Genomic DNA, 13,036 nt, shown 5'->3' on the forward strand with positions numbered 1-13,036 from the left:
GACCAAACACTGTTGTAATACCTCATATCTGGCAACAGCCAGAGTCCCGCCCTGCGATCCACCCGCTAGTCAGCAACAGGGACCCAGAAGGCATGTAATACTGAGGGTGTATGATACAGGTGCAGGTCAACATTCACTCTAACCAGAATGGACCTGCTACCAGCCCTAAAACAGGGATAAAAATACTTGAGATAGGCTTCCCCCCGTGTAAGAGGGAAAGAGCCCAAAACAGTATCCAGTTCACGGTAGAGCCAAGTGGGAAGTAAGCACAGGGCGTCCACCACGCCAATTTGCGTTTCATAGAAAAACGACTTCCACCCAGGGTGGCTGTTGTGGTAATCCCTGCAAGGGGCATGACAGACTATTGTGGCACCAGGGGGAATTCATATACTCGAAAAAACCCCTGTAGGGAGCGGTAGTCTGTGTCACAGGGAAGAGTGCAAGAAACTGCGAGATACCCTGAGATGAAAAGGGCAGTATGGTGAAGTAACCCCAAGTGAGGTACCACAATGGGGCCCGCCCGGCGATACGCAATTAAGAGGATCCCGAGAAAACAAACCGCCCAAGGGGGTCGTGAAAGGGACCGGCACCCGATGACGCCACATACAGAACCCTTTAAGAGTTAAATCCTCCGCACTAACACCTGCAGCACATGGCTTGCAGGATAGTAAAAATGGGTGCAGTATAACGCTCTATCTCCTGGTCAGACATATCTGACCAAGCCTTGTGATCAAGCAGCGCTATACTGGTCCTGACTGAAACTAAAAATTAGCTGCAGGGACCCATTTTCAGCGTATGCAACACACAGTTCCACTCAAAATATGGCAACGTGCAGCACGCAACAGTATGTGACAAACCTCACAAATATTAACAAGTATATAAATGTGAGGTCTCAGAACCACCCCAAGTACAGTTGTATTAGGGCAGATAAGGAAAGGGATAGATATACACTGACAGGTGAGAGAATAAAGTACAGTCAGCACTAGCATAAGTCACATACCATGCAGATATACACATATATACATAAACATGTCATATAATATACTGCACTATTACACTGCATGCAACTTACCCAGATTCAGTGTCTGGGAAGGCTACAGCGCTGTGTACACTGACCTGATGGTGAGGTACGCAGGGGGACAGGACTAACTGCCATCTCCAGAGATCTCTGCTGCACCACAGAGAAAATGGCCGCTGGAGACCTCAGAGGAAGCGTGGCCCGCGGAGGAAGCAGCTCAGCGACGCCAGACTATGGATACTGAAAGGCGCGCTGAGCTGAGGGGAGGAGCCGCTGTAACAGGGAAGGCTGTCTCCCCTGGCCGGCTATTAACCCCCGGGACGCCAGCTCCCTGCACCGAACACTAAGTCCCTGGTGGTCTAGTGGACACACGGGGTATGGGGGGCCCGCCGCCACTGCCGGCGCCTCCGGTCTGTCCCCAGAGACCGGAGGCACAGGACTGCATTTCAAATGCGCGGATCACCGCAAGCGGTGACCCGCGCCTTACCTGCTCCCCGTGGATCCGGCAGCAGTCCTGGGCGCCCGCAGAGTCCGGCTAGTACAGACTCTGGGGTCCCGCTGAGATCCCCAGATCTGTACTGGCGTCTCAGCGCCAGCGGGGTGACGGAGCGGCAGCTTAGGCGTCCTATGGACAGTCTGACGCTGCCGCTCTGAAGAATCCAAAGGAAAAATAAAAAACTCTGTCCTTCAGAAAAAATAAAGCTTAGGGGCTGCTAATCAGCTCCCCATTGCACTAAACGGTGACCCGATTCCGGCCGGGCACCAACTTAAACTGAGGTGCCTCTGGCTGGGGGTGGGGTTATAGGGAGAGTGGACCCAAGTGCATCCTGGGAGCTAAAAGCTTCAACTGCGTGGTGCCCGGATTTGGTTCCCAACCTATACCCCAAGGTCAACCCTGTGGACCCCCTAAGGACCCTGAAGTAGAAAGATTAATAAGGTGCTTCCAAGTAACTTGCATGTATACGGTTTATGATAACTATCACAATACATGCAGCTTTTGATTGAATTTTTATCAGCCTTATTTAAAGCCAGGGTGCTTCCTTAAACCACTTCCTCAGACATCATAACATTAGGCTACGTAAGCTTATCTCTGGCATAGGGTTCCCAAACTTAGTCCTCAATGCACAGTTCAGGTTTTAAGGATATTCATGCTTGACCATAGGTGACTTAATTAGTGATTCAGTCAATGTGATTTAACCACCTGTGCTCAACCATGGATCTCTCTAGCACCTGAACTGCTGGGGTGCCTTGAGACTGGGTTCAGCTGCTGTCTCATGCTGCAGCCAAATCGAACTCCACAAACTGCTGGATGCGACAAGACCACACACTTGAGCGAAGGAGACTCTGTGGCTTTTTGCAGATAAATATTTTTTACATTTCTGATTAAGTTTAACATGGTTTTAATTTAAAATGCGGTCACCATTTATTATTTTTTCTCCACCTGGACATTATACTTCCGCTACTTGCACACCCTGCCAGATGTAACCTATACAGTGCACCCCAGATGGCTGCCTCGGATGGTTCATTCTTGGGCAGGATGAACAAACATGGATCTATTAATTCAGTGCATTTCATATTTCAAATGTTTCAGTCACCCGTATAGGTCATGCCCGTACTGCAGCACTCTCTGCTGTATTTACTAATCCCTGTATGTACTTCCACCCCACTGTATGATATACTGGTGTGCTACAACTCCACTGAAGTGCACCCTCCATGGGCAGGATGTACTTCATGTGGATCTATTCACAAAGGTCAGTTTTCCCAAATGTTCCTTGGGTCCTTGTATGGTTTATCACCCACAGTGCAACTTTCGTAGTGCGCCCATCATGACTGCCTCACCTGGTACACTAGTGGATGGGATGAAAAATACATGGACCTGACCTGTTATGTTGGGACCCTACTCCTAGCATCAGGACACTGCAACCAAACCCATTTTGTGTCATCTCTTCTAGGCGTAACCTATTCCACAGAGGGTAATCCTACGTAGTGCGTCCAAGACGGCTGCCTCATTTGGTACCTTTGTGGGTGGAATATATAACCCATAGAAGTTATTTCCCAAAGTGTCTGCATCAACCCTGCAATATGCTTATTGTGCTCTCTGGGTTTCGGTTGATTTTAATTTTCTCGGTGTGGTTTTCTATTTTTTGCAACACCAAATCCTTGTACAATGTACTATGTTTTCTGGTGTCTGTAAAGCAACTTTGAGTCCTATGGGAGAAAAGCGCTATATAAATAAAATTATTATTTATGCAAAACATTTGCTTAATGAAACCTGTCTAACCCAGGCTTCTCAATTAAAACCAATATTTATTTTATCCAAGTATATCAATTCGAGCATCCTCTACTAGTTTCTTCTTTCCTTTGTTATTAATGCACCTCAGCCACTGTATGAACCTGTGCTCTTCCAATTCAAAGCAAAAGGTGGTTTCCAGCTACATAGTCCCCCCCTCCCCCCTCTATCTTCTATTTTCTTCCACGGTGATAGAGCAATGGGAGTGCATAGAAAGCCTTTTTGGCTGGCAGCATCGAATACTGTAGTATGTACACAAGGATATTAATGCCACTTATGTGTTAAGGCCCCCCCATACATCAGCAATGGATTGTCACAAGCATCGGTGAAAACTAACATGTTGTATTTCCCTGATTTGCAGATCCCAACAAAAATCTGATTGTGATCAGCAAATCAGGGATCTTTTAACATGAAGAATTTCCCCAATAGATTGGCGATCATCAATGGTTCCCGATCTGCATTTCCAACTGGCGGTTCCAGGCAGTGAATCGGCTGCCAGATGTATGGGGCCCTTTACACAGGGAAAATTATGCAGTTGGATATCCCTTAATGAAGGGAGAAGATAGAAATAAAATAAAAACTTAAAGTACATGTAATTGTAGCAGGACAAGTTGTGAACACACACAAAACAACCCTTTAAATGTAGAAATTCACCTTTGTTTAATCCACAAGCTTTACACAACTCATGTTTTATCTTTTGCAAAAAGAAAAATACAATAGTCAGAGACCAGGTCATTTCATCTAGATTTGGGAACAGGTAATCATCTGGCAGAGAAAGCAGTTACGCAACTTTAGGAATGGAGGCAACAACCCAACCCCTTCAAAAAAATAAAATAAAGTGAAGTTCCAGTGTTCCATGTTAGCTTCTCAAAAGAATACACGTCCACAACATTGTCAAAAACAGGACGTGTTGAATATAGCAGAGCCAGAGGTATACTGGTTTAGTGGCCTCATACACAGGTATAGAACACAATGGCGATATCACACTACTCAATGTTAATGTATTAACAGAAATGCTAAATCTTGAACCCAAACAAATGCTTGGGACTGCCTTCTCACACTGAGTATGCGAGTCACGTAATGGTTATGAAAATAAACAAATGTCTGTACACTTTATTAAATCTGGGAAAGTCATAACATGACAACAGAAAATGAAAAGCACAAAAAAAGAAAATTTGGAAAACATTTTAACCAAAAGTCACACTGACACTACAGCATTGGGCCAATACAATAAATGTTCAAGGTTTGCATAAACAGTGTATTTCCGCTGACTCATCTCAGATTTGCAGTTGTTAAAAATTGGCCCATCACTGTATTCATTTATTAAGTGTATGAAACAAATCCTGGACCTAGTAACACTTGGAATACTCTAACCTTCCAAAATCATTAAACCATCTGAAAAAGGAGGGAAGGTGCAAACAAAATAAAAATTTACAATGTAGCAAATGAGAACATAACAGAACTAGGATTGAGGGGAAACCTGCGCTTTCCTCATGGAACGCAGAGCCTTCTCTCGTAAATGCTTCTCCAAATCGTCCAGATTTCCTTCTCCGTCACTTTCAGTCTCCTGGTGGGGGGGAAATGTATAGGATTTGTGTTTAGGGAGGCACACGACCGGCATCAGCAGAATTTTTATTACACTGCAGCAGAAGACAGAAAAGGAGGCAGAACAGTGATTGGTGACCAAAACTAATCAACGGGGCCCCTCTACACTTCCCACCCACCAATTTATCTTGTGTACAGGAGATAGTATGCTTTCTGTAACAAACATGCAGAAGCAGCTTTAGATATTGGGGAGTCGCATTTTTAGGGAGATAAATTGGTAATGAAATGAAGGTTACATACTGGCAAAACTGGGTAAAATATGCGCCTCCCTCACCTTCTTTGCTTCAGGGTCTGCATCGAATTGAGCTGCTTCCGGGGAGGCAACAGCTGCAGCCTTTTCTTTCTTATGCTTTTTGTGTTTCTTGTGCTTCTTCTCTTTCTTGTGTTTCTTGTCCTTTTTCTTCTTCTTCTTCTTCCCTCCACCACCATCCTGATCTGAAGTCTACAAAGTTAAAAAAAAAAAAAAAAAGGTATGAAAAAAACCATTAAATTTAATCATGGTACAAAAATTTAATTTTATGATCTGGCGTTTGATATTTGGGTACTAAAATTAGTTTTGTTTTATTGGCAATACAGACGGTACTGTAACGATAATAGAAAATTCTAAGCTTGACAAATTCACAGGGTATGTAACTTTACTGAAAGCAAAACTTTATATACTATCATGTTAGTACATAAGCAAATCTCTGCAGATGATCTACTGTATGATTAGAGCAGTTGTATACCTGAGCAGGAGATGGGCTAGGTGTGAGGCTCTTTGCTTTCTTAGCAGGAGGTGGAGCTGGAGACCAGTTGCCAGAGTGGGAACGAGATCTAGAGGGCGAAACGACTTGTTTCTTGGGAGCTGGGTCAGGTGATCCGGAAACAGATCTTGAGGATGAGTCTCTTGTAGGCTGTGGACTTAGAGACTCCCTTTAAAGGAAAATAAACAGAAAATACTTAAAGATCACTTACTACAAGAAATGGATAAGCAACAAGTACATTCTATTTAATGCAATTATATATAAAAAAATAAAATTACTTTTTTTTCGGTTCTGGTGTCCTGGATACTCGTCTTATAGGCCGTGTAGTTGGGGAAGGGGACTTTTGCCTCCTTGGAGGAGATGAAGATTGCCCTCTCCTGTGTGCTGATGGGCTCTCAGAGCCACGGGCTGCCAGTGGATGTGGAGAGATTGATAAACGTTTAGGTTGGGGTGGGGAACGTACTTCACGTCCTGACCTGCTTGGGGAGGCTCCTTTTCTGTGCTTAGAAGGCAGTGACGGAGAACGCCTCTTTGCACTGGGAGATCCTTTGTGTTTTGGTGGTGGCGAATGTGACACTCTGTGCTTTGGTGGAGGAGACTGTGACACTCTTCGCTTTGAAGGTGCCTGAGCAAGTGGTGAAGAAGTTCTCCTTTTGGGTGGTGGAGAGGGGGAGTATCTCCTTTGAATGGGTGGCGAGTATCTTCGGTGTGATGGAGACTGCCGGCGAGGAGAAGGAGACCTACAAAGTAAAATAAAAGGAGTAAATTGCAGCTACAGACACGTCTCTACAATGCAGTAATGTTACTATAAAGTTAAAATAAATAATGAAAGCAACTGCAATTTAGGCTATAAAAACTTCACATGGCTTTAGAAGCTATAGGCATTTGCTTCAAACACAGATTTGTCCTCATACACCTAGACTCAATATGACATGCAGCGCAAGTGAGCTGCCAGATCTCATGAGACTTGGCTTGCACATAGCGTCTTGTGCCCAAAAATCCTCCTTGGTCGCAATCAGCTGCGACCAAAGCTTTGATTCATTCATATGCAACACATCTGTGTACGACTAAATCAGTATAAAGCTGGGCATACACGCTACAATTATCAGGGCGATCCGCCCGATATCCGCGGATCACCCCAATAATAGTAGCGTGTGACAGAGGGTTAAATATCGCTCGGTCGGGCATGCCGGATAGACCAACATGCCCGTCCGATGCGATATCTGTGAGTTAAAATGTCAGTCGCATTGGGCAGTGTATGCCCAGCCGCGGACGACAGAAAGACATTTCCTGTGTTCCCTACCATGGAAGGAACAGGGAAAGGTCTCCTCCTCCAGGGGCAAAGTGCAGATGTCTGGGCTAATAAACTGATATCTCTCAGTGTATGCCGCCATCTGCGGGCTGACAGATAAAATGTCTGTCGGTATGACAGGCATTTTATCTGGCCGTGTATGCCCAGCATAAGAAGCACAACAAATCTTATTGTGGAAAAAAAGTGTTGCTTATCAAATTAATCAGTGCAGTCACATGAAGCAGTTTGTCGCATCGGTTTGCGCCCGAAACACTTTAGGCAAAAACAAGAGATATGGTAAGAACTTACCTTTGTTATCTCTGTTTCTACGAAGTCCATAGGGTCCACAGGGTGACCTTGGGGTATAGCTGGATCCTGGATCCTCGGGCACCACGGAGTTAAAGCTTTTAGCTGCTCCCAGGATGCACTTGGGTCCAACCTCCCCTATACCCCGCCCCCGAGCCACAGGCACCTCAGTTGGTAAGCAGCCCAGGCCGGAGGAGGAGACGAAACAGAGAGAAGGAAGACTGGAACACACAAGAACCATACTCACAGAAATGGGAGACGGAAAACCGGTGACCAGTCACAGAGCCCTTATGAAGCCAGGTGCGTCAGGGCGGGTGCCCTGTGGACCCTATGGACTTCGTAGAAACAGAGATAACAAAGGTAAGTTCTTACCATATCTCTTGTTTTCTACTTCAGGGTCCATAGGGGTCCACAGGGTGACCTTGGGGATGTCCCAAAGCAGTCCAACTAAGGGCGGGGACGCTCCTGTGCTGATAGGAGAACCCGGCGCCCAAAGGATGCATCCTGAGAGGCAAAGGTGTCAAACGCATAGAACCTCAAAAAGGTCTGAATGGAAGACCAGGTGGCCGCCTTACAGAGCTGAACAGCAGAGGCGCCACGGCTAGCAGCCCAAGAAGGGCCCACGGACCGAGTGGAATGAGCCTTAACAGAGGCTGGAACAGCTAAACCCTCCTGCATATAAGCCTCAATAATAACAGAACGAAGCCAACGGGCTAGAGTCTGTTTGTTGGCAGGCCAACCCCTCTTGTGAAAACCAAAGAGGATAAACAAAGAATCCGACTTCCTCACAGAACTAGTCCGGTCCACATAAACCTGGAGTGCCCTTACAACGTCTAAGGAAGTCTCCCCAGCCGAAAGATCAGGTGACTGAAAGGCTGGTACAACAATTTCCTGATTAATGTGGAACCTGGAAACCACCTTAGGCAGGAAATCAGGACGAGTGCGAAGCACCGCTCTGTCCTGATGAAAAATCAGAAAAGGGGGACGACAAGAAAGCGCCCCCAAATCTGAAACCCTCCTGGCAGAAGCAATTGCCAAGAGGAAAACAGTTTTAAAAGTTAGCCACTTGAGCTCCACTGACTCCAAGGGCTCAAAAGGAGGACCCTGTAAGGCCCTAAGAACCACCGCCAAATCCCACGGGGCCACAGGTGGCACAAAGGGAGGCTGGATTCTCAAAACACCCTGGAAAAAGGTGTGTACGTCCGGCATAGCAGCGATCCTGCGCTGGAACCACACCGACAGACCAGACACGTGTACCTTCAGTGAAGAAAGACGTAATCCTAAGTCCAAACCGGACTGAAGGAAAGCCAGAATACGCGAAACTCGGAACACCTGGGGATCATAGTTTCTGGCCTCGCACCACTGAAAGTAAGTGTGCCACACTCTGTGATAGATCCTCGCGGAAGTAGGCTTGCGCGCCCTCAGCATGGTGGTAATAACGGAGCTAGAAAAGCCCCGAGACCTCAGGACGGCTGTCTCAAGAGCCACGCCGTCAAAGATAGTCGACCCAGATCCGGGTGAAGACAGGGCCCCTGAGACAACAGGTCCCGCCGTTGAGGTAGGAGGTACGGAGCGTCGATGGACAGGCTCCGCAGATCGGAGTACCACGGCCTTCTGGGCCACGCTGGGGCCACCAGGATCAGTGTGCCTCCGTCCTGTTTGAACTTGCGCAGGACCCGAGGCAGCAGAGATATCGGAGGGAACAAGTAAGCCAGTTGAAACAGCCATTTCACCGACAGCGCGTCTATCAGACTTGCGCCTGCGTCCCTTGTCCTTGACCCGTACACAGGCAGCTTGTGATTGTAACGGGACGCCATCAGGTCCAGCTCTGGCAGCCCCCACTTGTCCACGAGTAGTTGGAATACCTCTGGATGAAGCGACCATTCCCCGGGATGCACATCGTAACGGCTGAGGAAGTCTGCCTCCCAATTGAGGACTCCTGGGATGAAAACTGCCGAGAGAGCTGGAAGATAGCGCTCCGCCCAAGCCAGGACGCGGGACACCTCCGACATCGCAGCTCGACTGCGAGTCCCTCCCTGGTGATTGATGTACGCCACCGTGGTGGCGTTGTCTGACTGCACCTGAACGGCCCTTCCGTGAAGAGCGGTGCCGGACGACTGCAGGGCTCTGTATACTGCCCGCAGTTCCAGGATGTTGATGGGGAGAATCGCTTCCTCCGCCGACCAACGACCCTGAAGTGACAAGGAGCCTGTCACCGCCCCCCAACCCCGGAGACTGGCATCTGTCGTGAGCAGAACCCATTCCGGGATCCAAAAGGGGCGCCCCTCCAGGAGATGCGCTGTCTGCAGCCACCAGGCTAGGGACAGACGCACCTCCGAGGACAACACCAGCATCTGAGAGCGGATCCTGTGTGGCAATCCGTTCCATTCTGAAAGAATCAGCCCCTGCAGGGGCCTGGAATGGAACTGGGCAAACTCCACCACGTCGAATGCCGACACCATGGACCCCAAAACTCTCATCGCTGAGTGCACCGACACTCTGCCACTGCTCAGACAACTGTGAATCCGCAGCTGTAAGGAGGAGACCTTCTCTGGAGTCAGAAAAATCCGTTGCTGACGAGAGTCCAGCAGGGCCCCCAAATGAACCATCCGTTGTGATGGGATGAGGGAGGATTTCTTCCAGTTGATCAACCAGCCGTGCGCCTGTAGACAAGCGACCGTCAGGTGGAGATGCTGGATCAGTACCTCCGGGGAGCTTGCCAGCAAGAGGAGGTCGTCTAGATACGGTAGCAACCGTATCCCCTGGCTCCGAAGGTGAGCCGCCATGACCGCCATCACCTTGGTAAATATCCTTGGTGCCGTGGAGAGACCAAAGGGTAGAGCCCTGAATTGGTAGTGGTTGTGGAGAATAGCAAACCGCAGAAACCTTTGGTGCGATGTTGCTATAGGCACATGGAGGTAGGCGTCCTGGATATCCAGGGAGACCATATAATCCCCCGGTTCCATCGCCAGTATGATGGAACGCAAAGTTTCCATCCTGAATTTGGGAACCCTGAGAAACCTGTTCAGGGACTTCAAATTGAGGATGGGGCGATGAGAGCCATTGGGTTTCTGCACCAGAAACAGCGTAGAGTAATACCCCATCCCACGTTGAGACTGTGGTACGGGTATAATGACCCCCGCCGTCAGCAAGGCCTCTATGGCTTCCTGAACCTGCAAGGCCTTGGTTTTGTCCTGAGAAGGACTTGTGCAAAAAAACTGGCAAGGCGGCCTGTGCCGAAAAGACAGGGCGTACCCCTGGGAGACCACTTCTCGCACCCAGGCATCCGTGGTGGTATTGTGCCAGCACTGGGCGAATTGAAGAAGTCGGCCTCCCACTCTGGGGTCCCCCAGAGGGAGGCCCGTCCCATCACGCAGAAGGCTTATCTTCTGGCTTGGAAGAAGGGCGCCTAGCACTCCAGGCTTGCTTCTTTGGCTTTGTGGCGGTCTTGGGTGCGGACTGCCTCGGGAAGGACTGACCCTTTGCCTTGCCCTGAACCCGAAAGGAACGAAACGCCGAGCTCCGGACCTTAGCAGGTGTAGTAGCTGAAGGGAGGAAGGCTGACTTGGATTTTGCCAGGGTATCTACTATTTTGTCCAGGTCCGGACCAAATAGTAATTCCCCATTAAAAGGTAAGGCCTCCAAGCCTTTCTTTGAATCCGCGTCTGCTCTCCAAGACCGCAACCACAAGGATCTACGAGCAGACACTGCTGCCGCCGAAACCCTAGAGGTCAACAGGCTAGCATCCAAAGATGCTTCTCCAATGTAGGAGGCGGCATCTCTCATCTGTCCTAACAACGCCCCCTGGACGTCCGGAGATTCATCCGTAAACGTGTCCTCCAAGGCGTTGGCCCACCCCTCAATGGCCTTGGCCACCCAGGAGATGGCCATGGACGGCCGGGCTACAGCCCCTGAGAGAGAATAAATAGACTTTAGACAAGTCTCCACCTTCCTGTCCGTAGGATCCTTCAGCGAGGATATAGACGGCAATGGCAAAGTAGCACTCCTGATGAGGCGTGTTACATGGGAATCGACTGCAGGCGGAGTTTCCCATTTCTTACAATGCGCTTCCGGGAATGGATAATTGGACGCCAAGCGTTTCTGTGGCAGGAAACGCTTACTGGGCGTCTGCCAGGCCACCGCCATGTGATCAGTCAACTGATCAGACAAGGGGAACGCTGTAGAAGTAACCTTAGCTTTTTTAAAACTAGGATACCTTGACTTGGGAGCGGGTGCCTCATCCTCAATCAGAAGAATAGCCCGCACCGCCTTAACCAGAGCCCGCACATTGATGGAAGACTTAGTGTCTACCTCCTGGACTGAGGCATCTGAGGCTGAGTCATCCTGTACCTCACCATCATCCGAGAACCCCTCAGAATCCGAAAGATGCGCAGCCTGTGCCATGACTGAGCGTTTAGACGCCCTGGAGGGCACGTCACTGCGCAACATCGACTGAAAAGCCGAAGATGCTGCCGCCAAATCTTGGACAGTGTGGGAAAGCGCATCCACCCAGGGTGGAGGAGCTGTCACAGGAGCCTGAAACGGCACCACAGCCGGCTGTGCCACAGGGGTGGACTGAATATACATTGGCAACCCCGCATAGGGACCAACAGGCTGAGACCCCGGGGGAGTCTGCAATAATTGTGGGACACCCGGGGAATGGGGGATGGCAGGCTGGGGCAACGCCCTAGTAGGGGCGGCAGTCGGGACCGACAGACGGTCCGCGATGGACACCAGCACCTGGGAAAACATCGCCCATGGTGGCTCCTGCGAAATGGGAGGTTTAGACGTACCAGGGACCGCCTGGCACCGTCCGCACAGGCCGTCCTGTGACAAATCCTCCCTATCCACTCCTGCAGAACAGCGCCTGCAGGAGAACAATGCTGGAGCCCCGGAGTGCTCAATCTCCTCCTCAGACATGACTTAGGAAGAAAACGTGCGCACTCACCAGTGTGCTGAACAACAGCCCACAATATGGTACTGTGTAGCACACAACTGTATGTGACGGACCTCACAAATACGTGATCTATATAGGTGAGGTCAGTAGAAACACCCTTCCCCCGCACACCTGTAGGGCTTGTAGGAGAAGGAAAGGGATAGGTACAGGCTGACAGTAAGTAGAAAAAAGACACAGACAGGCAGCACTAGCAAAAGTCACATACCATGCAGGAAGATATACTCACTGCACCTTTCCACTACAATCAACCTCCCAGATTCAGTGTCTGGGAGGGCTATAGTGCTGTGTACACTGTCCTTCTGCAGGGGAGAGGTACACAGGGGGACCGGTCCGCGTGCTCCCTGAGAGTATCCACGCTGCCAGTAAGAAAATGGCCGCTGGAGACCTCAGAGGAGGAGTGGCCGAGTATCTGCAGCTCAGCGACGCCAGACTCCGAGCTGAAAGGCGCGCTGAGCTGAGGGGAGGAGCCGCTAGACAGGGAAGGCTTCCTCCCCTGGCTAGCATATTAACCCCCGGGTTGCCGGCATCCCGCTTGCCGCGATATTAACCCTGGTGGTCTAGTGGTCTGGCGGGGTATGCCTCCGCTGGAGGGGGGGCCCGCCGCCACCGCTAGCGCCCCCGGTCTGTCCCCTAGACCGGGGGCATGGGACTGCATTTACAAGGAACCCGCGCACCGCCGCTAATCAGCGGTGCGCGGCTTACCTGATCTCCCCGGCGTCTTCCGGCAGCAGTCCCGGGGGAAGCCAGAGTCCGGCTAGTACAGACTCTGGCTTCCCCCGCCGCGATCCCCAGTTCAGTGCTGGCGTCGCGGCGCCAGCAGGGAGAA

The 13,036-nt window shown here is 49.9% G+C and overlaps 1 protein-coding gene across 7 annotated transcripts in view; it reads right to left on the bottom strand.

Moving 5' to 3' along the window:
* Positions 1–3,943: 3,943 nt before the first annotated feature.
* SRRM1 (serine and arginine repetitive matrix 1) overlaps positions 3,944–13,036 on the bottom strand; it is an 81,460-nt gene continuing 72,367 nt past the window's right edge. For 4 of the 7 annotated variants that reach the window (XM_088462536.1, XM_088462537.1, XM_088462542.1 and 1 more), the window contains 4 exons: positions 5,935–6,396; positions 5,639–5,825; positions 5,188–5,355; positions 3,944–4,875 (listed from right to left, as the gene is read on the bottom strand). In XM_088462536.1, the coding sequence (XP_088318662.1) occupies positions 4,771–4,875; positions 5,188–5,355; positions 5,639–5,825; positions 5,935–6,396 (922 nt within the window). In that variant the 3' untranslated portion in view covers positions 3,944–4,770. Of the gene's footprint in view, positions 4,949–5,153; positions 5,356–5,638; positions 5,826–5,934; positions 6,397–13,036 lie in introns of all 7 variants that reach the window. The other 3 variants (XM_088462540.1, XM_088462538.1, XM_088462539.1) reach the window with 3 other exon arrangements.

Source organism: Taudactylus pleione, unplaced genomic scaffold (assembly GCF_031769625.1).
Source record: "Taudactylus pleione unplaced genomic scaffold, aTauple2 ptg000007l, whole genome shotgun sequence".
Classification (NCBI taxonomy): Eukaryota; Metazoa; Chordata; class Amphibia; order Anura; family Myobatrachidae; genus Taudactylus; species Taudactylus pleione.